We start from the raw sequence: 25,567 nt of genomic DNA, 5'->3' as shown, positions 1-25,567 counted from the left end.
TGTGCTTATGGGAAAGCCCTCCATGTGCTTTGATGTAGTGTTGGAATATTGGCCAATCATTATTGCCACATGACTTTAAACCACTAACGTCAAGTTACATACGTTCTTCACTGTAAATAAAGTGTTTGGGTGGAGTTTGGCTTCTAAACAGATGGTGATAGCATCCACCATCAACAGATCTCACACAACAATTTACCTCCCAAGCAAGGTCCTCACTTATTTCACACGACCAATGGAAATCACCCCCACATGCACCCTATATTTTATATATATATATAAAAAGTGAACTTGTCCCAAAGGGCATTAGAGAATCGAGAGAATGCATTACGCAAAGTCATATTTGTTGTCACGAAGTCTCATGTTCATGGCCAGTGCCACCAAAAGCAGGAGAAAGGATCTTGGTAAAAATAGGTTCCACACCATGTCCCATCCTACATGGAGTTCAATCAATTAAAGGAAAAATACAATTTACCAACACTGAAGAAAGACTAAAAGTCTGATTATTAAGCTGCTGCATTTATACAACCATTCAATGCACAATCATTAGTCAGTCAAGGAAAGACAATTGAAGGCAAGTGATTGATGTTTCAATGTCCGTTCCAGCCTGGAAACGGAACGATTATCACGCTGGTAGAACTAACTTGCATGAAATATCTTGGCTATAGGTACCGACCCTTTGAACTGAAAGTTCAAAATAAGATGCTGATGTGACAGAACTGGGCTACCAAGTTGAGAAGCCACTGCAGAATATTCCTGATCATAGCTCTAAATAAAAAATGTAGCCACTGGGAAAATGGTAGTATGTGGAACTCATCATGGGACCTGTAGCTAAAAGGGCATGTTTGCAACACATTTATGGCAAGAATTGACAACAACATAGTTTTGGGTATTATAAGAGCATGAAGAGCCACATAACATAAAATTACTTAATTTTAGACAGAGCGCCAGTATAGTGGCATCTATGTATCAATGTACAAAGACAGATTTAAATACAAACACCCAGGCTCCCAGTGTAAGGGAAAAACAGGCACCCATCCCCACAGACACACACCCATATACCCATACAACTCAGTGAACATGTTCAAACACCCATATGGATGGATGGATGGATGGATGAATGAACACATGGAATGTCAGATAATTCAAACAATAATTTGCTATTTATGATGTTGAAAATTTGTCTTTTTGCTTTGCTGGTTTCAATAGGTTTTCATGTGATTTGCTTATTATTTTGTTACAGTGTGCTGTAATCGCAGTTATGAAGTACACGTGAAAGTAGTTCTACGTTCTGCATAGAAATGTTTGTGCAAATAATTTAAGCATCCTAATATTGAACCTGCTGTAAAGACTCCTAGAAGCTACATGTACAAAAATCTTTTAATGAGACAATGAACTATTTGTGAGGAAAATAATAAGAAAACATTTAGTGTAATATGGGGAAAAAACTCATACATTGATCTTGTCAGACAACCATGCAACAAAATGCACTGAAAGACTGTACTATGGAGACTAGTAAAGTACAGCTGAAAATAAAAGCAAACCAATGATGTGACAGTATTCTATAACAATAATGCAACAATTAAACTACACAAAATGCATTTCTTCTCCACCAAGCACCAATCACAAAGGTTACAATGTGACATTTCGGTCACACTCCATTCATCCTCTTGTATTTGCAATGGGTTCTCCATAAATGTCCTTGCCTTTCAAGACACACCTAAGAAATGGTACACAAGAAGGAGCCATTCTTCCCTCTGGTTAACAATAGACTTTAAGAGGCTTGGCCAAGTGAGGCACAACTGAGAAGTTAGACGTTTGTCAAGAAACATCGGTCATAATGTTATTTAAGATATTTGCATACAGGATGCAGATGCTTACCTCAGTAACCAGTTAAGGGGTCTCGGTGTTGTGTCATGATCCAGTAACACAGGCTTTTAGACTGGAAGTCCTTTTACAAGTTATTTGAGCCTAGGAACGTATAGGCCAGGAGCAAGACTAAGGAGATGAAACCCCATGTGACAGGATCACTTTACAGATGACTGGAGGAGTCTGCCATGTTGCTTGAGTGTATATTCAGGTGACCTGCTTATGTAAAGTCACCAGACTGCTATACTGAAACCTTTATATATGTGGTCCATGCAAGTCCCACATCACCAGAGCTGGTGTGCACCACCTAGCTGTGAAGCACCAAAGTAAAGCTGGTTCAATTTGTTTAGCCTTACTTCTATTTTTCAAAACAAATCGTATGTCATGATACAAATTATGAAATGGAGGCAAAGCTGAAATCCAGACTTAGACTTTGGTGAACTTGCTTGCCTTAGTCACATGTATATTACTAGTCTTAGGGACTCATTATTACACTGGTGATCCCACCACAGGAAGCGCCAATACTGCGGGAGGACGCCACCGCAATGCTGGTGGCATCCCCCTCTTTCGCATTACAATGTTCCCGCTGGGCTGACCAGTGGGAAAATTGTAAAATGAGGTTCCCGCCGAACAGCACTGCTACGGTATTGAACTCGGAGGCCAATACCATAGCACTACAGCATCCTCAAAATGTGCACTTTCTGCAAAGCAGACAGTGCGCATTTCAAAGGGTGCTGGGCAGGGGGGCTCTGCACTGCCCACAGCATAGCCATGGGCAGTGCAGGGCCCCCCATGTGGCCCCTGGCACTGGCTTTCCGCCAGCCTTTCCATGGCAGGGTGACTGCCAGGGAAAGGCGGGCGGAAAGCGGAGTTGTGATCAGCATGGCGGCACTTAGTTCAGCACTGCCGTGGCTGAGCACAACTCAGACCTCAGTCTTCCAATAAGAAACCACGTTCCTGGCAGTGATGGTGGTCTTTAGGCAGTCTAGCCTACCAAAGTTGCAGTGTGGCAGTAGAACCGACAGGAGTGCGGCAGTCCGACCGCCACACTCGTAATGAGGCCCTTCATTTCTAAGAAGTCACACAAGGCAAAGGAGATGAAACGACAGGCTTACAGTGAGAAAGCAGGTAAATCAAAATCAAAAACATTAAAAATTGTGTGTCCTTAAAAGAAATGGCTGAATGAACTTTGCTATTGTACCTACTATGCATCTGGTGGTTGCATCATTCCATTGATGTGTGCATGAGTGATGACGTATGTGCACGCATATGTCAGAAGTCAATACGCATACATGCACCAATGGAGTGACATATGCTCCATTGCTTCAATTTTTTATTTACCACTCCTAGATGGCGGATGCTGCTTAGATTGGTACTTGAAAGAGCACATTTAAAACAAAATGAACCGCACAATGTAGGAGCGAACGTGGGGGAGTAAGTGGGTTCAAGGAGAGAAAAAGCCAATGTAGTCACTACTGATGTTTGGCAACCAACAGTCACCCTCTGCTGGACCCAAGAGAACCTTAGCCAGCCAGAGACAGACTAACCACGGATGTGAAAAGATTAGTTGTACCTCATGTTCCCTTAGGAAGCCCTCGCAGGCCCCCACAGACCCTCAGCTGCTCCAACCAGCGTTCAGCAAGGTCTCAAAAAAAGAACTGCAGGTATTTTTAACTTCGAAGAACCTGGCAACAAGTTACTCTGGAATGAACCATGCAACCACCTTAATTGCAAAAACAGTGTTTCCTGTCAGCGCGTGAGCACAGCTTTTGCGTTTTGGTGGATTTCTTCCCGAGCCATGTGCCCTCCGTTCAATCAGTCTCATAAGTAGAAGCAGCCACAGTTTCTCTTTTGACCGAGATATAATCCTTTAAACCAAAAAAGATCCTTGGTAAGAGAACACGCAAATAGGCATTAACAGAGATGGGGAGTGAGGTAATTTATAATCAAAGCCAGTATCATTTACTATGGCAAGACCAGGCGCAGGCAGTGAGGGTCAGAGCACCGCTAGACACAGAGGAGCAGAGAGCTGGGGCAACCTGTGAGGCCAAGGATGAAGAGACCAGCCACAACTCTGTTCACAAAAATGGCCTGTGATTTATGTCTCTTCCACAAAAGTAACCAGTGTCTTTTACAGATGCATCACCTGGCTCTCCAACAGAGGCTACCAGGAGTCTGTGTCACAAAACGTAGCCAGTGTCTCTTTCACAGACGAAACACCTGGTTCCTTTACAGTGACTTTCAAAGAGGTTACATGCAGCTCTCTCACAAAAGCTATAGTTGCTTCCTTCATAGAACCTACTGGTGTCTTAAACAGATGCTACTGGTATCTCTTCCACAGAAGTTGCCAGTGTCTCTTTTCATAGTTTACCAGTGTCTCTTCCACATACGATGCCCGTGTCTCTTTCACAGACGTAGCCAGTGTCTCTTTCACAGAAGTTACCAGTGTCTTTTCAATCAAGGTTTGTAAAGCACTGCTTGTCAACCATGAGGGTATCCAGGGGTGGACAGGGTCCAGTTGAACAGCCAGATCTTCAGTTACTTTGGAACCCTGGAAGAGATGGAGAGGTCCGTAGATGAAGGGGTAGCTCATTCCATGTCTTCAATGCTAGAGAGGAGAAGGAGCAACCTCCACATCTGCTGCATCAGATGCGGGGTGGTGAGGGTTAGAGAAAAGGATTAGAGGTGTCTGGTGGGCTCGTGGAAGCTCAGGCAGTGGTTCAAGTGGGCGGGTCCACAGTTGTGTAGGGTCTTGTATGCGTGCGTCAGGTTCTTGAATTGGCATCTTTTCTGCACAGGAAGGTAGTGGAGTTTTATGAGGTAGGGGTGTTGTGGATTTGTCCTGGGAGATCCAGGATGAGTCTGGCTGCAGCGTTCTCTATGGTTTTTAGTCATCAGAGGAGGTGCGCTGTGATCCCTCCATACAGTGTGTTGCCGTAGTCTAGTCAGCTGGAGATGAGGCCTGGGTGATGGTGCATCTGGAACTTTGAGGTAGCCATTTCAGTATCGTATGAAGCATGCAGAGGATGAAGGAGGAGGAGTTAGTAATCATGGTTAGCTTGTTGTCCAGAATGATGCCTAGGTTCCTAGTGTAGTCAGTGGAGATAGGAGAAGGACGAGTTCTGAGGGCCACCGAAATGCGTGCCATGGGGAGTTTTTGTTTCTGAAAAATCAGTACCTCTGTCTTGTCTGTGTTGAGCTTCAGGCATTTGTCCTTCATCCAACTGGCGACGTCTGTCATGCAGTTGTGGAAGTTGGTCTTGGTATTGGTGGGGTCTTGAGAGAGGGAAAGGCTGAGTTGTGTGTCGTCGGCGTGGGCTATGATGTTGATTCAGTGGGTTTTGGCGAGGTTAGCCAGAGATGTCATAAGGGTGTTGAAGAAAGTAAGGATCTTTGGGGTACTCCACAAATGATTTCTTTTGGTTCGGAGGTGAAGGAGGAAAAGCTGGCTTTTTGCTTTTATCCAGTGAGGAAAGAGGCAAGCCATCCGAGGGTAGCTCTGTGAATGCCTATGTTGTGCAGCCTTGTAATAAGTGTGTGGTGGGAAACCGTATACAAGGCTGCTGAGAGGTCTAGGAGGATCAGAGCAGCAGTCCCTGCTCAGTCAAGTACAGCTCGGATCTCCTTGGTAGTTGCAATGAGGGCTGTCCCAGTCCTATGGTATCCAGAGTTGGGGGATTTGAGTAGGAGGTTCAATTCCAGATGTGAAAAGAGTTGTTTGTTGATGGCTTTTTCTAATACTTTGGCCAGGAACGGGAGCAGAGAGATCGGCCAGTAGTTGTTGAGTTCGCTGGTGTCTGCCAATGGTTTCTATAGAACGTTGTTGACGTCTGTGTGTTTCCAGTCCTCGGGGAAGATGGCTGTGGCAACTGAGGTGTTGAATAAGGTGATGAGTACTTGGCTAATTCTGGCTTTGCCTAGGTTGAATATGTGGTGAGGGGATGCATCAGTAGGGGGCCCTGATTGGACAGAGTTTATGATGGAGGCAGTGTCCTGTGGGGCGAGCGGGCTCCATTCAGTTAGTTGGATGTCTGTGGTGGTAGCAGGGTCTGCTTGAAGAAGTTGGTGGCCTTGGGCTAGGGTTTGAAGTTTCTGTAGATGTTGGCAACTTGTTGTGGAAGACATTTGCAAGGTTGTCACAGAGTTCCTGTGAGGGGATAATGTTGTTTGTTGCAGATGAGGGGTTGGAGAATTATCTGACGATATTGAAGAGTTCTTTGCTGTTATTGGAGCTTGATTGCGTGAGGCTAAGGCCTTTTTCTTTGATTCTCTCAACTGTCTGTGGTAGAGTTTGAGGGTTGTCTTGAAGGTGTCTTGTTGGTCATGTCCTCGCTGGTGCACCATCTCCTTTCCGGTTGTTTACCCTGTCGGGCTGTTCTGAGGTCTTTGGTGTACCAGCTAGGCTGCCTAGGGGACCTTCTGTGGGTGTTCCTGCCGATAGGAGGGACGTTGTCGGCGCAGTTGGTGATCCAATTGTTATTGTTTCTGGCATCCTGGTCTAGGTTGTTGGAGTAGATGAGGTGGGTTGTGCTGAGCCACATGTCCTTTCAGACTTTGCTCCTGCTGTGGTAGGGGGCATTGGGCAGAGGTCCCTGAGCTGGTGATGTTGAAGGGTAGTGAATCCTATCTTATTTTAATGGGAAGCAGGAGTTAGCTTACCCCTCTGACTTGTAGACTGTTGCCCCTGTCACCCAGTGACTTTTACCCTACTTAGTTTGCTCTGTTTTAGCGCCTTTATTTAATTATATCTTTCAAGATGGCTGCCTTTTTTCTAGTTAGGCCAATGTTTTAATTTCACGATATCAGTGCCACCGCGCTAAGGTGTCACTATCAAGCGACAAAGATAAACAAACTGTAGGTATTCACTTTAGGTACTTTCCCTCTTAACGCCTTCGAGAGAATTGTTTACATAAATTGCAGCCCCAAGCATGTCTTGTTATCTATTGTTTGGGAACAGACCTACATCAGGGGTCTGATTCGTTCTGCATAAATGTACCTCGAAAAGACAGATAGTCAGAAGGATTCCGACCAGATGCCATCGCTGCTATTGATGTTGCACGTCGCCTTGACCCTGACCCAGTCTTCGTGTCCCTACGAAGTCTGAGCTAGAGACCTCATTCCAAGGTAGCAAGGGTTGGGGGGCTCTTCTCATGGATACCACATTGGCAGATTAGGTTTAACATACCTAGCTCTGTTTAGGTTAGAGATTATGTTCACATTATTAGGGTATAAGGACATATTTCACACTTCATGTCATTTCATGCTATTGCAAGATGATGGGGGTCTTTGTGTTAATGACTCATCCCTTCAATTCTGTTTCTTGCACTGTTCAATATCCGTATCATTGCAGCCCATGAAACTTATCATAGATTGCAGTTTTGTTAATAAAACCTATTGAAACCTTACACCATCTCCTTCCTTGTCTGTGTTTGATGGAGACATGTTGATCATGTGAGAAAGGGGTAATCTCCGTTTAACCACAACACTCCCTGAGATGTCCCACTCTTGAGTCCATGTGTAAAGGCTGCCACAAATCACCTTTTACTGTTTGGGTTTTTGATGAGGTGCTGCTTGTGAGCCAGGGGGGGGGGGGGGGGGGGGGGGGGGGTTTGGGACACCAGTTGCGACTTGTTGTAGTATTGGCATAGTCGCCTACAAACATAAGTGCTGTCATCCTTAAACCAGCAGTCTTGCCTAGAGCAAGAGTCAAACTACGACATGGCGCCACCAACGATGGTGTTTAGGCACTAATTTACTTATGCCCTGACTATCACTGTCTCACATACAAAAGGTACCCAAAGTACCATTATATGGAGACGTCCGTGGTCTTGGGGGAAGATCCTCCTCAGCTGAACCGTAAACACCTAATTAGGCAGTAGGTTGTTTGAGCTTAAACCATTAAAATGACTTTTCTCCCCACTTGGTGTTCTATCTCGTTACCCATTTCACAACATGTCTAATGCCAGAGACATTCCAGAGAATGTTAGACAAGCATTAACATTACACCTAGTAGCGCATGACTTAACAGACGAGGGCGGGGATGTTACAATCATAGTAGAAGCTACTGAAGCATTTTACTCTTGGGTCACCTTTCCTGAGGAAGATCAAAGATCATTCACATTCCACACATAAAATTGCAAACGTACCTCAACGGTACCAAGCATACCAGTAGCTTGAAATTCCAATCACTTATCAAGAACATCAGCACTGGTTTAATGGCACCCTATCATATGTAATACAACCCGTGAGACTAGGTCCCTTAGGTAATGAAGGACCGGCGTGGCCTATGTTCGCCACATACACACCTCACCCAGGTATACTCTATATGCAGGCAGCAGAGCTGCGCAATTTATACATTGTGATAGTATCACTATATAGACGACTTGTTCAGTACGCAATGCAAACTCTAAGCACTACTCCAGCGCGTCCAGCACCACCAGCACCTGCTGGATACCAATTGGCTACTATTGGAATAAATCCACAAACAGTACATTCTATCATGGGTAAAGTGCCCACAGAACAAGAGAAAATTCTGTTCTGGATAGCCCAGAAAACAAATCAGCTGGAAGCTGTGTTTTCCCATACGGGACCACAGGAGAAACAGAATTCTCACAATGTGCTTTCCCTTCAGTATGGTTCCCTCGGTGGATGACTGCGCCACCTGGGTACCCTGACACTTGCAAATATACCAGAAGTATTAAAACAAATTCAGAATGAGCACAGGGCTACTCCAGCCCTAGATTTTGGGATGAAACTAATGCGTAACTTTGACGCAGTCTCCTCAATCATACTCAGTAACATTAAAAGGGAAGCAATAGCACTGGCTATACGCCAGCCCCTCCAAGAGATTCCACACTTGGAATAGGAGAAACAGCTACCGAAAATAATTTCCGACACCTATACCAATATAGGGCGGGATAGTTTGGGAGCCAAGCCAAAAAAGTTCAAAATACAGAGTACCACCCCTAAGGAAGGTACTAAACAAGTAAAGGAGGGTTCTAAAAAGCACTGGGATAAACAAAAGCAACTTAAAGACAGATGAAATTAGAGAGCAGATTCTCCACACCCGGAGAACTCCGACAGGAGATATACTCTCAGAAATAGAGAAAATATAAAAGCTCCCGACAGATATACTGATTCACATCCCTCTTGTTCCTTTTAGGATGCACTGGATAGACGTAGCGAGAGAGGGGGCCGTCCAGATCAACATCCTGAATATGTGAAACAGAAGAAAGACTCACCACAGTCTTCAGACAAAAAAGAAGATAAGTCCCCACAACAAAAGCCACAAGTTTAAAAAGAAAAAGGTGGCAGCCATGTCAATTAAAAATGCCAGTACACTTGAGAACATTGCTGAAGAACAAGACGTGGACAGTGGCACTATTAGACAGTGCAGCAGAGGTCACGATATGTCGCCAGAGTCTGAAAGATCTAGATGCGACAGCAAAAAAAGAAATTACATTGCAGTTGAGACTGCGGACAGGTGCTCCCACCGACAGGGTTTATGATTTAAATATATAGATTGAGGGAGACATAGAGCGCACCTTTGGTGTGATATTCTGGGATGAACTTAGTTGTGATCTCCTGCTGGTCGAGGGACTGGTCACCCGAGCATGTCCATAAGCCTCCACATGGGGAAGATGTAATTTTACCTTCTTTCTCTGATCATGTTCCAGAAGCGGTAAAACAAGCCTACGCTGTCAATTGGGCTTTAGTGCAGGCACCTTCATCGTACCGCAATCAGGAAGGTTGGGACAAGGACTCACCTTATCATGTGATAACTATCAGGTCTACACCCCAGCCTCAACCACAATATCTTGTTAAGCACAAGCTAAAACTCCAGTGAGGGAGATCCTCACTCAGCTTGAGTACCAGGGAGTAATTGAGCCCTGTGTCTCTGCAGTGAATAACCCATTATTGCCCATTGCAAAACCTGACCATTCTTATAGAATAGTCTCAGATTACAGACATTTAAACAGTCATACATGGACATACACTATACAAAACTCACATAGCACTGCACCAATTAACAACATAGTGAGTAAAAAATACAAAACAACCTTGGATACTTACAAAGTTTTTTCCTGCTAAAACTTAGCACACGAAAGTCAGGACCTGAGTACATTCTCAGTTGACTCACAAAAACGCTTTTGCGGTTTGAGCCAAGGCTCTGTGAACAGCCCAGGGCTGTTCCTACATAACAATATGTAGTGGCACACGTTAATATCAAAAAATAATTACATAGTATAAGTCAAAATGAAATCCAAAGTGTGTCTATACCAAGTTTTGAAAGAACGAGCGGTATTAACATTGTTTGTGTTATCTATGATAATGGCTTAATGCTCGTGAAAAGATGGGAGGCATTTCTGTATCGATTTGGGGGAGTCTGTCTTCCATTTCTCCCCTGCTCTACACAGGTACAATTAGTCCTTAGTCCTTTCTCTATTACTATTACAAGACCGCAGCTTTTAAAATGGCGCGTAGGGAATGTTTTCCTTTTCGATAGTGCCGTTTGGCGTACTCGCAGAAGATCGTTATTGGGCACTGTTGGAATATAAAGAAATTATATAGGTAAGAGATGGAGCAGAATAATGGGAATTCTGTCCTTTATGATGAGTCTTTTATTCACGATAGCTTACGAATGGTTCTTTAATGATATTAATTATAGGATACGCCGGCCGAAATATGCATGAGACATCCTATTGTGAGTGAACAGAGGAGCTGTGATTTGTTTGGACAGGTGAGCATGACGGGAATTACTGCATTATACATATTTCTAAAAGATGTGGCATAATAGGTTACAAATGATGAAATCTATTTTTCCTCAGATTAACTGATATGGATTTTTGGCTTTCGAATATGGAATAAAAACCGAATTTAGAATTATAAGGTACAGGGTTTGTGTTACTTATTAGGGGCACACTTAGGGTTTGGATATATGGTGGCATGTTGTGTTTGCACAAGATATATAGCACTATAGAGGTGGATTTTTTTTTAGTATTTCTTTTAGTATTTCTGTGAGCGTGTTTCTTGGTCTTGTTGAAAATTGTCTTGTATTTTGCACTTTTTCAACACTGATTTAATTCAGAGTATTGTTAGTTTTACACATAAATAAAGGGTTTAGTTGTTTAATGTAAAATACATTTTGAGTATCGCATGCATTAAGAACTTTATCAGATCAAGATTGGGTATCATTAAGCGTCATGGACATAGAACTAATTTGAGCACGGTTTCCACTATAAGGCATGTACATTTGTGTTCACCAATAAGGGTGGGATTGCAATTGTGCTATATGAAATGTACACTGATGTGTTATTTATGGGGATATTGTTATAGGAGGTCCTGAGGAAATCCTGGGGCACTCCCCGGACGAAACACGTGTTGACAAGCGAGTGGAATCTAAGAATGTTCTTGACAATTGGAAATGTGACTTTCTTTTGAACAAGTGGAATCTGAAATTACTCTTGAAGATTGGATATGTGAAACAATTCGGAACAAGATTACTTTTCTTTTGGAGATTTCAGACGTGAATATCACTTGGATCATAACAATTCATTTAGAATAAACGTTCTTTCAAAACTTGGTATAAACACACTTTGGATTTCATTTTGACTTATACTATGTAATTATTTTTTTATATTAACGTGTGCCACTACATATTGTTATGTTTTTGATAACTTCTTAGGAGTTATCGTGTGGGGTTTATTGGGGGTGAAGCCCTAGTTTGAGGCACCGTTTATCTAGAACAGTTGGCAGATTTCTTTGTGAGCAAGAGCGCCATCCACTCACAAATGTTTCACCCTCTCTTTGGTTTTTGTCAGGGCTGTTCTTAGCCTGTGTAACATCAGTATTACATGATATTGACCCCGAAGCATTGTCCTACGTGGACGGCATCTACCTCACAGATAATGACCTTAACATTCATCTTGCCAGGGTCGATCGGATCGTTTCAGGATGTGCAGCCCTTGGCTACAAATTTAATTTTAGGAAAACTAAAATAGCCTTTCTCAGCGTATTTTTCTGGGATACTAGCTATCAAACGAGGGCAAGAGCGTGGCCCCACACTTTCTAGAATAATGTGCTCAACTCCAGCCACCAAATACAATCAAGAATCTACAGTCTTTACTTGGTTTCTTCAATTTTGGTAGAACTTACATTCCTGACTATGCACAACATATCAAGCCACTTTATGACTTAATACACCCTGATTTTTCTAGCAGACACTGGACAGTGTAACATACACCCATCCTCAGGGAATTGCAACAGGACATGCTAAAAGCAAAACACTTACACACCCATGATTACCAGAGTAATTGCTTGTGCCAATGGGTTCACTTATGTCACCTTTAACAAGGGGTACACAGTGCCCATAGCATATAAATCACATTCATACTCCAACGCAGAACAACATTTTGCACCCACTGAAAAAATTCTAACTGCAGTTCAGATGGCTGTCATTAGGGAGAGGCCATTTGCCCAAGGGAAACGCATCATTGTCGTTACCCCGGTGCCAGTCTTAGAGGCTGTCACCAAATCTAGCGTTCCTAACGCTAAAGCATTACATCCACACTGGATTCAGTGGGCAACCTCCCTGACTGCCACCAATGTTGATTACATCTTTGATCCAAAACCTCAGACACAAGAATTTCTCCAATACGAACAGGAGTGCCCCGCACCGCTATATATTTTGCCACTTGACAGATACCATGCTGTCATTTACACAGATGGTTCAGCACAACAAGTCATAGGTACTAAACGTAATACTCGGCCGCTTGCACAGGCGTGAGCGGAGTGCTGAAGGATGGAGTCTTCCACTCTCACAATACCTGCACGCAGACCCTAGGGGACTGCATAGCCCAGCTGGCTGAACTCAAAGCCCTTATCTTGGCTCTAGAATATACAGAGCCAGGATCACTGACTTTAATTGTCTGTGACTCATACTACTGCATCCAGTCCTGCAATGATTATCTTAATCATTGGTGACTGAATGGGTTTAGAGATTCCAAAGGGAACACCATAAAACACAGAACTCTGTGGGGGAGGGTGGCTGATCTTAAGGATAAGCTACCTTCTGTCCATGTAGTACATACATTGGGCCACCAACGTGTAGGAGTACATGTTATCATCAACACTTTCACTGATGATGCAGCCAAATCTGCAGTAGCTACGGTTTCTGTGGCTACAATGACTTGTTCTCGGACGAGATTGGATAATGAATTTTTGAATGCTATGAAAGCTTCAGCTGAAGGCAAACCTCTCCCAAAAGCATACCCTACAAAATACTCCTGCCACATCAGTGCACAGAATGTTGCCTATGCAACAATTCCTGGGGTTGGAGATCAGCGATCCCCAACCAAGACCAGAGACTAGCAGTGCATGAGGGTGTCGCATCGGCTCACAGTGGTATCTCAGCCACAGATACACTCTTACTGAAATGCTTCTGGTGACCCGGTCTATACAAACAGATAAAACAATATGCCCTTTGTTGTGACATTGACCAGCATATTAGGGGCCCCAACATCAAACGCCCATCACAGACATCCCTCTTAGTGTCCAACAGGCCACTACAATGTGTGTACCTGGACCACTGCAGTCCGCTCAAACATGATGGTGCATACAAATACATCTTAGTTGCTGTAGATTTCTGTTGTAGATTCCTGTGGGTATGTCCTCAACGGTCGGCTGACGCTCAAATTGTTATAAAAGACTTGCTGATCTTTATCAGTACATATGTGTTGCAGCATTCCATTCGGACCATGGCCCTACCTTTGCCTCTAAGGCATTCAGGGATACCATGGGAACGATGGGTGTTGAACTCCACTACTCCTCACCATACCATCCCGAGGGAAATTTGGTCGTGGAGAGGAGGAATCGTGATCTAAAGCAGTCCTTAACAGCTAGAGTATTAGGTTCTGGCCGCAGCTGGCTTCATCACCTGTATGGGGTCCAGAGAACACAAAATAATCTGCAAAGACGGTCCTTGGGGGGACGGACTCCCTATGAGGTTCTCTTTGGGATACCTATGTATGTCCCAGATCTTGATGGCCCTGGTTTGGTGGCAGCAGATACATCTTTTGATATAAATGAACATCTCAATGTCTTACAGGAGCTTCTGCAATTTTGTGATGATAAATCATCTGCTAATGCTGCTACTTTAGGAATAAGGGATTTACCAACAACTTCTACTGGCTGGATTCCTAAAGCTGGGGATCTGGTTTGTGAGAAGATTGCTGAGAAGAAGGAATTCGACCCAGTCTTCTGAGTCATTCCATTGGCCATCCATTCACTCTTTTCAAGTGTTTGGGGGATTTCCTGTAATTTTGGTATTAATAGGCGGAATACTGCTGCTGTTGCTTCTGATTCGCAGTGGTTGGGCCTTCCAGCTAAGCGGAATAATGAAGCCACTACCACCAGCTCAACTGTGCCATGAACGCATGGTTCAGGTCTTTAATGCTCCATTGCTGGAAGAATTGGAGCGTGATCCATGTCATTCCGACCAATCCTATGGTGTGTGCAGCCAGTCTTTCACTGCGTGTGGTGCCTCTTCAAACATTTGCCTACTGTGTGCCTTGCTGTTACGCCAGTGCCTCCTGTGGACCAACCACTGCTGATGTCCCTGATTCTGGTTCATTCACAGTCGTGCCCCTTGAGACTGAGGCTAAATCGTGAGGCCACTTATGAGCAGCTCTTGGTGAACGATCTGGCTCTCTTTGGCGGTGTGGAGAGTGCTACTCCTGCAGGTGGACCTGCACAAGAGACTGCCTTGCACTACTGCTCCGTGGATCTGTCTTCCTATTCTGTCTCACATTTGACGATGTAGACTCTTTCCTGAGGTACTTTCCATTCAATGGCTTCGAAGATGCTCTTCAAGATCATGACTACTGTTAAATGAATTCAATAATTGACTTATACTACTAAATTCAACTATTGCCTTTTAACTTTGGCCTGCTGTGCTTTTCATGGCTGACATCATATCTCTTTGTATGTATTTAGCTATTACTTTTTAACATGTTTTTAAATAAAGTTTTTTGCTAGTTTTAACAATTTTAGCTTGTTTTAGTCCAGAGCATTTTTAGCTTGGATTCACTCACTTCCGATAGCGTCATCCTATGGCGTCATACCTGTTACGGCAATACGGAGGGTGTAGTGAATCCTATCTTGTTTTAATGGGAAGCAGGAGTTAGATTAGTTCTTTGGCTTGCAGACTTGTGCCCCGGTCACCCAGTGACTTTTACCCTCCTTAGTTTGCTCGGTTTTAGCACATTTATTTAATTATATTGTGCAAGATGGCTGCCTTGTTTCTAGTTAGGCCAATGTTTTAATTTCACGTTATCAGTGCCACTGCGCTAAGGAGTCACTATCAAGCAACAAAGATAAACAAACTGTAGGTATTCACATTAGGTACTTTCCCTCTTCACGCCTCCGAGGGAATTGTTTATATAAATTACCGCCCCAAGCATGTCTTATTATGTATTGTTTGGGAACAGACCTAGGTTAGGGGTCTGATTAGACCTGTATAAATGCACCTCAGATAGACAGATAGTCAGAGGGATTCCGATCAGATGTCATCACTGCTATTGGTGCTGCACATCGTCGTGCCACTGACATAGTCTTCCTGTCTCCTATGAAGTCTGAGCTAGGGACCTAATTCCAAGGTAACGAGGGTTGGGGGGGGGGCTCTCCTCATGGATACTGCATTAACAGGTTAGGTTTAACATACCAAGCTCTCTTTAGGTTAGAGATTATGTTCACATTATTAGGGTATTAGGACATATTTCACACTTCATTTCATGCTATTGCAAGATGGTGAGGGTCTTTGTGCTAATGACTCTCGTCCTTACAATTCTGTTTCTTGCACTGTTCACTATCCTTATCATTGCAGCCCGTGAAACTTATGGTAGATTGCAGTTTTGTTAATAAAACCTATTGAAACCTTACTGCATCTCCTTCCTTGCCTTTGTTTGATTGAGACATGTTGTTCATGCGAGAAAGGGATAATCTCTGTTTAACCACGACACTCCCTGAGATGTTGCACTCTTGAGTCCATGTGTAAAGGCTGCCGCAAATCACCTTTTACTGTTTGGGTTTTGGTGAGGTGCTGCTTGTGAGCTGGGAGGGTTGGGATGACAATTGCGACTTGTTGTAGGACTGGCACAGTCGCCTACAAACCTAAGTGCTGTCATCCTTAAACCAGCAGTCTTACCTAGAGCAACAGACAAACTATGACAGAAGTGGATGATGGAGTGGTGAGCACAGGTGAGTTCACTGGTGTAGCTGTACCAGATATGGACTGTGGAGGTGAAGATGGGGTCTAGCCTGTGGCCTGTGGTGTGTGTGGGGTCGTGGATCAGTTGGGCCATTCCAATGTCATTCATGCTGTTGAGGAGATTAGTAGTGTTGATGTTATTGTGGTCGTCGTGATGGAAGTTGAGGTCACCGGGAAAAATTGAGTTATTGGACTTTATGGCGAGAGGGACAATGAAGTATGCAATTAAGTTGCAAAAGGCTGCACATGGTCCTGGAGGACAGTAGGCGAGGGTGCCCCTGATGGTAGTTTTGTGTCTGTCTGGAGTCGGGAGTTGAGGTGTTCCATGACTGGGGTGCTGTTGCCATTTGTGAAAGTGCATTGGGTGGATTCCTTCTGTATGATGGCGATCCCTATGCCAGGCTTGTTGATGTGGGCACGGTGGGTGACCTTGTATCTTTCGAGTATTGCAGTGGCGATGTCGGGTGCAGAAGTGGGGCTGAGCCAGGTCTCAGTGAGAAGAGGATGTTGGGTGTGAGGGCTGAGATGAGGTCCCAAATCTCAGTGGTGTGTTTGCATAGTGAACATGTGCTAAGAAGGGTGCATGTGATTTGCTGTTTTTGTTCAGGTGGGAGTCTGTGGTGTGTTTGGGGTGAATCTGGTGCATATGCTGTGGCAGGTGAAGTGGCAGTGGGTGCAGGTGCATGGCACTACCGTGCATTGTCAGTTGGCGCAGTGGCGGTGCTTGTAGCGGGGTCGAGGCTGTACAACTTGCTGATGGTGTATCTTTGGAGGTGGGAGGACCAGGATGGACAGGGGAATATGGGCTTGCCTTTGGCACACCAGCGGATCACCCTCATTAAGTTGGTCTTGGGGTGGACCAGGCTTCTGTTGGCGGGAAGAACGGTGAGCTGCAAAACCCGGGCAGCAGCAGTGTCACTGGATAAGGCTGGAACAAGCAGGAACTGGAGGCCACAGGCAAATGGTAGGCTACGTGTCCCGGTGCCTACAGAAGTTACCAGTGTCTCTTTCACAGACATTATCAGGTGTAACCTCAACAAAAGTTATCAAGTGTTTCTTCAACTAAAGTTACCATGTCTCTTACAGAATCCAACTCTAGCTCTTTCACAGAAGTTACTTTCAGTTTTACAATAAATGCTACTCAACTTTCAAGTAAACAGTGTCTCTCAGAGAGACAACACCTGGTTCCTTAACAGTGTCTCTTGCAAAGAAGTTGCATGCAACTTTCTCATAGATGCTACAGATGTCTCCTTCGCAGAAGCTACCAGTGTCTCTTCCACAGAAGTTACCAATGCTTCTTTCACAGAAGTTACCACTGCTTCTTTCACAGAAGTTACTAGTGTCTTTTTCACAGAAGTTACCACTGCTACTTTCACAGAAGTTACTAGTGTCTCTCTCACAGACGTTGCCAGTGCTTTTCACAGTAGTTACCAGTGACTCTTTCACAGAAGCAATTTCTAGCTCTTTGAGAAAAGTTACTTTCAATCTCACATCAGATGCTGCTCACCTTTCGAAGATGTTGGAATCCGGACCCTCCGGGTGTTTCCAATTTGCTCCTTTCACAGGTAACCACCAGGGAGCAGCTGCAACCTAAAAACAGACCAAGGAACGCCATTAAAAAATCTTTATATTTTTGCCCGTCTCAAAATATAGTATTTCATGTGAAATTAAACTACAACTGCAAGATAGATTGACACACGTAGACTCAACTCTTCATATCGTAGGAAAGCAGCTTCCGAGATGTATAATTTATTCCAATCCAATAACGTAAGGTACATCACAGCATTCTGGCGTGTTTCAACTTCAGCAGGTCTTAATCACAATGTACAGTATTTTCACAGACGCAGTGTATTTTGTTATTTATTTGTTATTGCTGAGTGTAGGGAGAGACCATGGGTTATGGAAGGTGAAGTCCGAGTGGTTCAATAATGCCCCTTTCTCAACAACGGTAGTACATAGCATACATGACTCAGGGGATCTGCATATATGTTTTATGCCATGCTGTATTTTCGTATACAGTGGGTATAAACAAAGAAACAATGATATCCAGAGCAAAATGTGTTCATTCCTTGCGGGGCGATAAAAGTCACAGAAATAACTCTTTGGGAATGTGGCACAGTTGTTTTCTTCTGTCAAGTGATTCTAGTATGAAATCTGTGAGATAATAAATATGGTCTTCTAAAGGTGAACCATGTTAAGAAATTGGACTATAAAGTTTGCATTGTGGGAATTTATGAGTAAATAAATGATTGAGAGGGAAGGTGGGGGGTCTTATTCATGGCTGGCCTCGAGGCTGTCCTCCTAAAAGTGGTCCCCCACAGGCAGTCAAAGTGCATGCACTTAGGATATAAGAAGTGACTTCCTGATAAAGCATCTTTACAAGGTGTAATGCCAAGACAGTATCTAGTTCCCCTTTCTCACTCTTTCGAAGCTAGAACAGTCCTCGTCCCAAATCGATATCCCTGCGCAGCTTGCGGACTCCAGCCGCTCACACCAGGCATCCTAAACATGTAACTAGTAATGCATCTTCAAACTCTAACCCTTGAGATGATATGCGAGGAGTTCTATGGAAAATGCGGTGAACATCAGATGCATCCACTGCCAAGTCAAAATGAGCCTTTACACCATCTATGAAACTAGGTTCACTACAAATGAATTGAAAAAGATACTCCCTTTTCTCCCAGCTGGAAAGAAGAAATACATTATTCTTTTAAAAAACTTAAACAAGCCAATAGTTACCATTTGGCTACTTGCAAAATACTTTAATTGCATTCCAGTTATTTATCTCCTGCCTGGCTCTTTCATTGCATTTTGCTACCTTGGGCGAGTTTAACAACTTGTCCGCTTATTTTCTCTTGCTTAAAAAATCTTTCTAATAAAAGGTGGCTTGAGTTTATCTTAAGAAACAAGAGCATCCCTACATTATTATTTTTTCAAGACAATGTGATGGCTCTGTGTATTGCAGCACTATTCTCCACTCACAACAAACAGGGGAAGGCTCTCACAGGACCCAGTCTTCACCACTGTGCAAGATTTGAACAATACCTTCACATGTTCAGTCTTCATCCGATCGTGCCCTCTTGGCATATCAAAATACCAGCTGAGGCCTGTCCATCTCCCTCCTAATGTGCATCTATTGCTTCTCTCTTGTTCCAAGCGTTTTCAAGTCGTCCTGCGGAGTATAATGCTAAGCACATCAAGCCGTGCAAACCTGCACCACTATCACTATTCACAACAAGATGCTCACATGTATGCAAGCAGTGCTTAATCTGTGCCGGTGTTTGTCAGTGCTCACCACCGGTGCTTACATGTACGCTAGCACATCATTATGACATTCCACCTCATGGTGGTGCAGACTTTTTTTTAAACAGACTAAATTGGGAGAGTTTAACAATTCAATATAGTTTTGAAAAAAAAAAAACAGAACTAGCAACCCCATGCCATTATTAGTGCAAAAAGTGAGCTGGAAAAGTTCAAAATGTCCCTCTTGTATACGTGGGGTAGCACACACACTGGCATTCAGGTTGTGCTGGTTTGGGCAAGGGGCGGAGGTAGCTACGTGCCTTCCCAAAATTTACCTGAGACCTGACACTTTCTTTTATTAACAAATAATGCACTGCCTACAAGACAACTCTGGTACTATTAAGGATATCATTCAGGAGTATGTGACTTAGGGCCATAAGTATGAACACATTTTCCCATTGACACAGAATGGGAAAAACCCTTTAGTACATCTGGGCCCTAGTGCTCTTCTACGTACCCTTGCGCACCTTTGTGAACTGGCTCCAAAAAGTCTAAAATTGGAATAAAATGGAAATATTCAGGGAATCATCAAACAATTAGTAGTATTGTGAAAGGTTGTTCCCTCTGTGATTTTATTAATAGGAAGTTGATCATTTTAGGGGCGATTCACACCTGCCCCTTAAGTTTGTGGGGGGAACTCCAAGACAGCAAGCCACCTCCATTTTGTAAGCCCAGCTTTTTCCCTGTGCCCTAATACAGCCCAGTGATCAAGGATTCCCAGGAGACCTATGTAAGGAGGCCCAGACTTTTCTGGAAAATCTTATTATGGGAAACATCTCTTACATCGCGGTGAATGCAACGCATTGACAACACATATGGGTTTAGCACGCATGGCTTTACCACGAATATACCTTTACCAAGAATTTCATTGTAAAGGCATGAATGGTAAAGGTGTATGCACGGTAAAGGTTTTAAAGATAAGTACAGGTAAGTATTAAGTGGGTTGAGTGTATATATTTTAGATTTTAGGGTGGGCATTGGTTTTGGGGTGGTAAGGGCATTTTTAGGTTTTAGGGTGGGTATGGGGTTTGTCGTGGTAAGCGGTGTTTAGGTTGGGTATGGGTTTTGGGGTGGTAATGGCATTTTTAGGTTTTAGGGTGGTTATGGGTTTTGGGGGTGGTAAGGGGTGGGTTTGGATTTTGGGGTGGTAAGGGCACTTTTAGGTTATGGGGTGGGTAAGGGTTTTGGGGTGGTAAGGGCATTTTTAGGTTTTATGGTGGGTTTGGGTTTTGGAGTGGTAGGGGCATTTTTAGGTGTTTTGGGGTGGTAAAGGGTGTTTAGTTGTATAGGATGGGTATGGGTTGTGGGCTGGTAAGGGCACTTAGGTTTTAGGGTGTGCATGGATTTTGGGGTGGTAAGGTTATTTTTAGGTTTTAGGGTGGGTATGGGTTTTGGGGTGGTATGGGCATTTTTAGGCTTTAGGGTGGGTATGGGTTTTGGGGTGATAAGGGCATTTTTAGGTTTTAGGGGGATTTGGGTTTTGGGGTGGTAAGGGTTTTTTTTTTAGGTTTTAAGGTGGGCACGGGTTTTGGGGTGGTAATGGCATTTTTAGGTTTTAGGGTGGTTATGGGTTTTGGGGGTGGTAAGGGGTGTTTAGTTTTTAGGGTGGGTATGGGTTTTGGGGTGGTAAGGGCACTTTTAGGTTTTAGTGTGTGCATGGGTTTTGGGGGAGGTAAGGTTATTTTTTAGGGTGGGTATGGGTTTTGGGGTGGTATGGACATTTTTAGGTTTTAGGGTGGGTATGGGTTTTGGGGTGATTAGGGCATTTTTAGGTTTTAGGGTGGGTTTGGGTTTTGGGGTGTAAAGGGCATTTTTAGGTATTAGGATGGGTATCGGTTTTGGGGTGGTAAGGGCATTTTTTAGGGTGGGTATGGGTTTTGGTCTGGTAAGGGCATTTATAGGTTTTAGGGTGGGCACGGGTTTTGGGGTGGTAAGGGCATTTTTAGGTTTTAGGGTGGTTATGGGTTTTGGGGTGGTAAGGGGTGTTTAGTTTTTAGGGTGGGTATGGGTTTTGGGGTGGTAAGGGCACTTTTAGGTTTTAGGGTGTGCATGGGTTTTGGGGTGGTAAGGTTATTTTTAGGTTTTTTGGTGGGTATGGGTTTTGGGGTGGTATGGACATTTTTAGGTTTTAGGGTGGGTATGGGTTTTGGGGTGATTAGGGCATTTTTAGGTTTTAGGGTGGGTTTGGGTTTTGGGGTGTTAAGGGCATTTTTAGGTATTAGGATGGGTATGGGTTTTGGGGTGGTAAGGGCATTTTTAGGTTTTAGGGTGGAAAGGGTTTTGGGGTGGTAAGGATTTTCTTTAGGTTTTAGGGTATTTATGGGTTGTAAGGGGTGTTTAGGTTTTAGGGTGGGTATGGATCTGGGGGTGGTAGGGTAATTTGTAGGGTTCAGGCAGGGTAAGTAGGGTTTTTGGGTGGAAAGAGGTGTTTGTAAGTGTATATATTTATACATACATACACACATATATATATATATATATATATATATATATATATAATATATATATATATATAATATATATATATATATATACACACATATATACATATATCCACGTATACACATAATGTATATTATACTTACCTCTAGGTTTTACCATGCATATGCCTTCTTTACCAACTATGCCTTTACTACAACATTTTTATGGTAAAAGCATATGCATTGTAAAAACATTTTGTGTTAAGTGCATGCGTGGTAATGACCATGCATTGTATTAACTGCGTTGTAAAGGCATGCATTGTAAGTGCATGTGATGTTTCATCATACATCCCTTATTATTTGTTAAAAGTGTTTTCTACTGCTACCAGTGCCTGTTTGCTGTAGACTCTCTGTGTTTCAGGCAGTTTGGCCTTTTAAAGTGCTGTTTTTTTTTTTAGCTGTGACGGTTTGTGGCAAAAGACTGTATAAACTCCCCCCCCCCCCCCCAAACTGCCTTTGTAAGTAAAAAAAGGCTACATATACCTCAGTGGCTAACCAGACTATTTTTAGGAGACTGCTTAATCTGTTTCTGTGATTTAAACTTGTATTTAAAAATTGTCTGCATCACCTGTTTTGCCTTGAAAAAGCCACATTTCTGAGTGTGCGAATGTAGTGAAATGTGTGTTTTGACCACTGACTTCATGTTGCACAACTTTGCACCTGGATAGCTGTCCAGTGTTTACCAGTTACAGACTACATTTTGTATTCAGTTTAGCCGCAGATTCATTCTGCCTATTGACTTTATCGTAGCATTAGAAACTGCCATGTTAAAGGCTGCCCGTAATTTTCCACATTGCAAACTGTGCATTCAGTCTTGTTTTCTTGTTTTTTCTCACCAAGAGCTTTGGATGATAAGGATGTACTCAGACAGCATGGAACGGCCTTGTTTTGATTTGACATCTTGGGACTGTGGCCAAACCCCAATGTGTTACTTCCAAAGCCTACCTAAACTAGCCAGCATGTTTGAATTGCGGAATTAGGGTTTTTTCCAGAAAAGCTACGTTGGTTTTTTAAGATATAAAAAAAAAACAGTGCGACAGTGAGAGAGCCAGTGGCCTCAATCAGGATTCTAGACGTATGATGCCTGACATCTTTCCTGTGAGGGTCAAGATCTCTTTCTCTTTTGCAGTCGAACAGGGTTATCGTCTTGCTGGCATGAGAAAGATGAAGCACCTGGCAGGCCCTAAGGTGATGCATTTTTAGTTCATTATTTGCTTTGCATTATAATATAAATACAAATATTTGCTGTGTATATTGCAGTAGAAAATAATTTTGGTATGTTTTCCTTTCATTGCTGTGAATATTTTTAAACATGTGCTTTCAACTTGTTAATCTCCTTTTAGGAACCTCGTGGTGAAATAATAAATGTCTTCTTTGGATTAGGAAGTGCATTCCAGAGATTTTTGTCAGCTCGGTCATTAGTGAAAAGCAAAACAGCGAACAGCGACAAGCAGTATTTCAGTGTTTTTACAATCTCCCCCTTACCTGGAAAATAGACTCTGCTAGCTTGGAAGTGTGGATTCAGCCTGTCTGTACCCAAGGAGATTCTGAATAGAGCAGCAGCTGCCTTCTCCCTTCCCACAGGGCCTGGGGCTTCAGTTAACTTGGCCCTTATATAGGTTTCTATTGGTTGTTGCATATGGTGTTGTGATAGGTTGTTGGGGTTGGTCTTTCTATTGGCTTGGGGATTAAGGTTGGGTTTGGGTACTAGGGTTAAGATTCCTATTGGCTCCTGGTTTTTAGGGTTAGGTTTGTGATTGGTAGTAGGGTTGAGATTCCTATTGGCTCCTGGTTTTTAGGGTTGGAGTTGTGATTGGTTATCAGGATTAGGGGTATGATTGGTGAATAGGGGTGGGTCTCCCACTGGTTGTGAGATTTAGGGTTACAAATCTGATTGGTTAGGGTTAGGACTAGGTTTATATTGGCCAGTACGGCTATTTAAGCCTAGGGCTCAGGACTTCTCAGCCCGGGTGTCAAGGCTAAGGGCGGAGAGGACAAGGACAGTTGCCTGTTTTGGCTTGGTAGGGACTGGTAGGGCCTAGTGCCAGAAATGCTGACAATTGTCTATTTATCAGAAAGGAACTTACTCCCTACACACCCCACCAACATGCAAACACATTATCAGCAAAGACATCCAACTCCTGCATCACAAACTGACCTCATACAGATTGCAATGTCTCATCAACCAACACAAAACCACATATACCACACACACACACATATCCACCACAACTACAACAGTAAAACACCTTCATTTTCACAGCAAACACAACTCTGTCCATTCCCACTAACACAAAACCACATTTTGCATTACTTTCAGTCATCTAGGTACACACTCCCTGTTCATACAAACCAACAGCACTATCCTCTATTTGCTCCACACAGACCCCCTTTTATCATGACAATACCTAAACCCAGCCTTCCAACACACCATCTACACACTTCCCCTCTCTTCACCAATTACACACAACCATACAATCCTACACTCCACCACACATATTACCTCTTCTAGTCATCACAACTAACACACACTACCCTGACACACATCCATCCCCTCTTACACACACCATACACTCATCTCTAAAACACATCAACATCCCCTGTAATACTCTAAAACCACTCACCAGCACTAACTCCCATACAAACCCTTCACAGTAAACCACTACATCAATATCCGCTCACTATTCCACAAAAACAAAACAGAGCACACACATCAGCACATCAAAATAACACAAACTTTCATTATACTTTGTCACACCCACTCCCACTCTTATTACTACACAATTAATACTGTCCTGACCTATCTTTACCCCTACATTCTCACTCTTCACAAACATCTACCACAAGCACCCCAACATAGCAACATTCATTCACCCGCATCTCATCCACTGCTCAATTTAGAGCCTTACTTTATAATCCACATTCTCCTCCACCACCCCTAGCCCATACTCCTTTCACAGTAAACAGAGGCAAACCAAATAAACCACATGCCACTCAACAACTTTGCATCCCTTTGTCTATTACATAATAAGGCTAACCTACAAAAAAAAGGGACACTCTTCATGTCTCTCTCAGCCACCAAGTCACCATCGACACACACACAGATCCAACAAAATGCCTCCTAAGGCTGCTAGAAGAGGAACAAGATATTGAAAAACAGGACTATTGTAACCCTCACACAGTTATCCGAACTAACAACATACCTGCTACAAGCTCAAAATATAATGCTCATCTTTCTCCTGAACAAAACAACACAGCCACTGACACACTTTTTCTAAACTGCCAGCTTGTAAATGCTCGATCACTCTCAAAAAACAAGCACCACATCTACGACCTGCTCCCAGACACACAACCTGACTTACGATTCATAACAGAATCATGGTTGGGAGATGACATGGCCCCAGTGTTGCATGAAGCCGTTCCTCAGAGCTATCAAACCATCACACAAAACCGTATAGGCAAGAGAGGAGGTGGACTAGCAATAATACTCAAACAAGTAATAAATCCCAGTAAAACAGACAACATTTCCATACAAGGGTGTGAATCCCTCCTCACCAGATGCCACCCTATTCCAACTTCCTCCTGTAACTTTCTCCTCCTTTACAGACCTCCACCTACAACTCAACATTCCCAGGTGCTTTTCTAGATACAG

At 43.4% G+C, this 25,567-nt stretch overlaps 1 protein-coding gene across 1 annotated transcript in view; it reads right to left on the bottom strand.

Annotated features, from left to right (window-relative positions):
• The window catches only part of SUMF1 (sulfatase modifying factor 1), a 278,363-nt gene that overhangs the window by 125,636 nt on the left and 127,160 nt on the right, over positions 1-25,567 (bottom strand). Inside the window, exon 4 of the mRNA XM_069206353.1 lies at positions 17,640-17,722. Coding sequence (XP_069062454.1) covers positions 17,640-17,722 — 83 coding nt within the window. The remainder of the gene's footprint in view (positions 1-17,639; positions 17,723-25,567) is intronic.

The sequence above is a fragment of the Pleurodeles waltl genome, chromosome 9 (genome assembly GCF_031143425.1).
Source record: "Pleurodeles waltl isolate 20211129_DDA chromosome 9, aPleWal1.hap1.20221129, whole genome shotgun sequence".
Taxonomy (NCBI): Eukaryota; Metazoa; Chordata; class Amphibia; order Caudata; family Salamandridae; genus Pleurodeles; species Pleurodeles waltl.
Note: the sequence above shows the minus strand (reverse complement) of the source record. Positions and strands in the feature narration are given on the sequence as shown.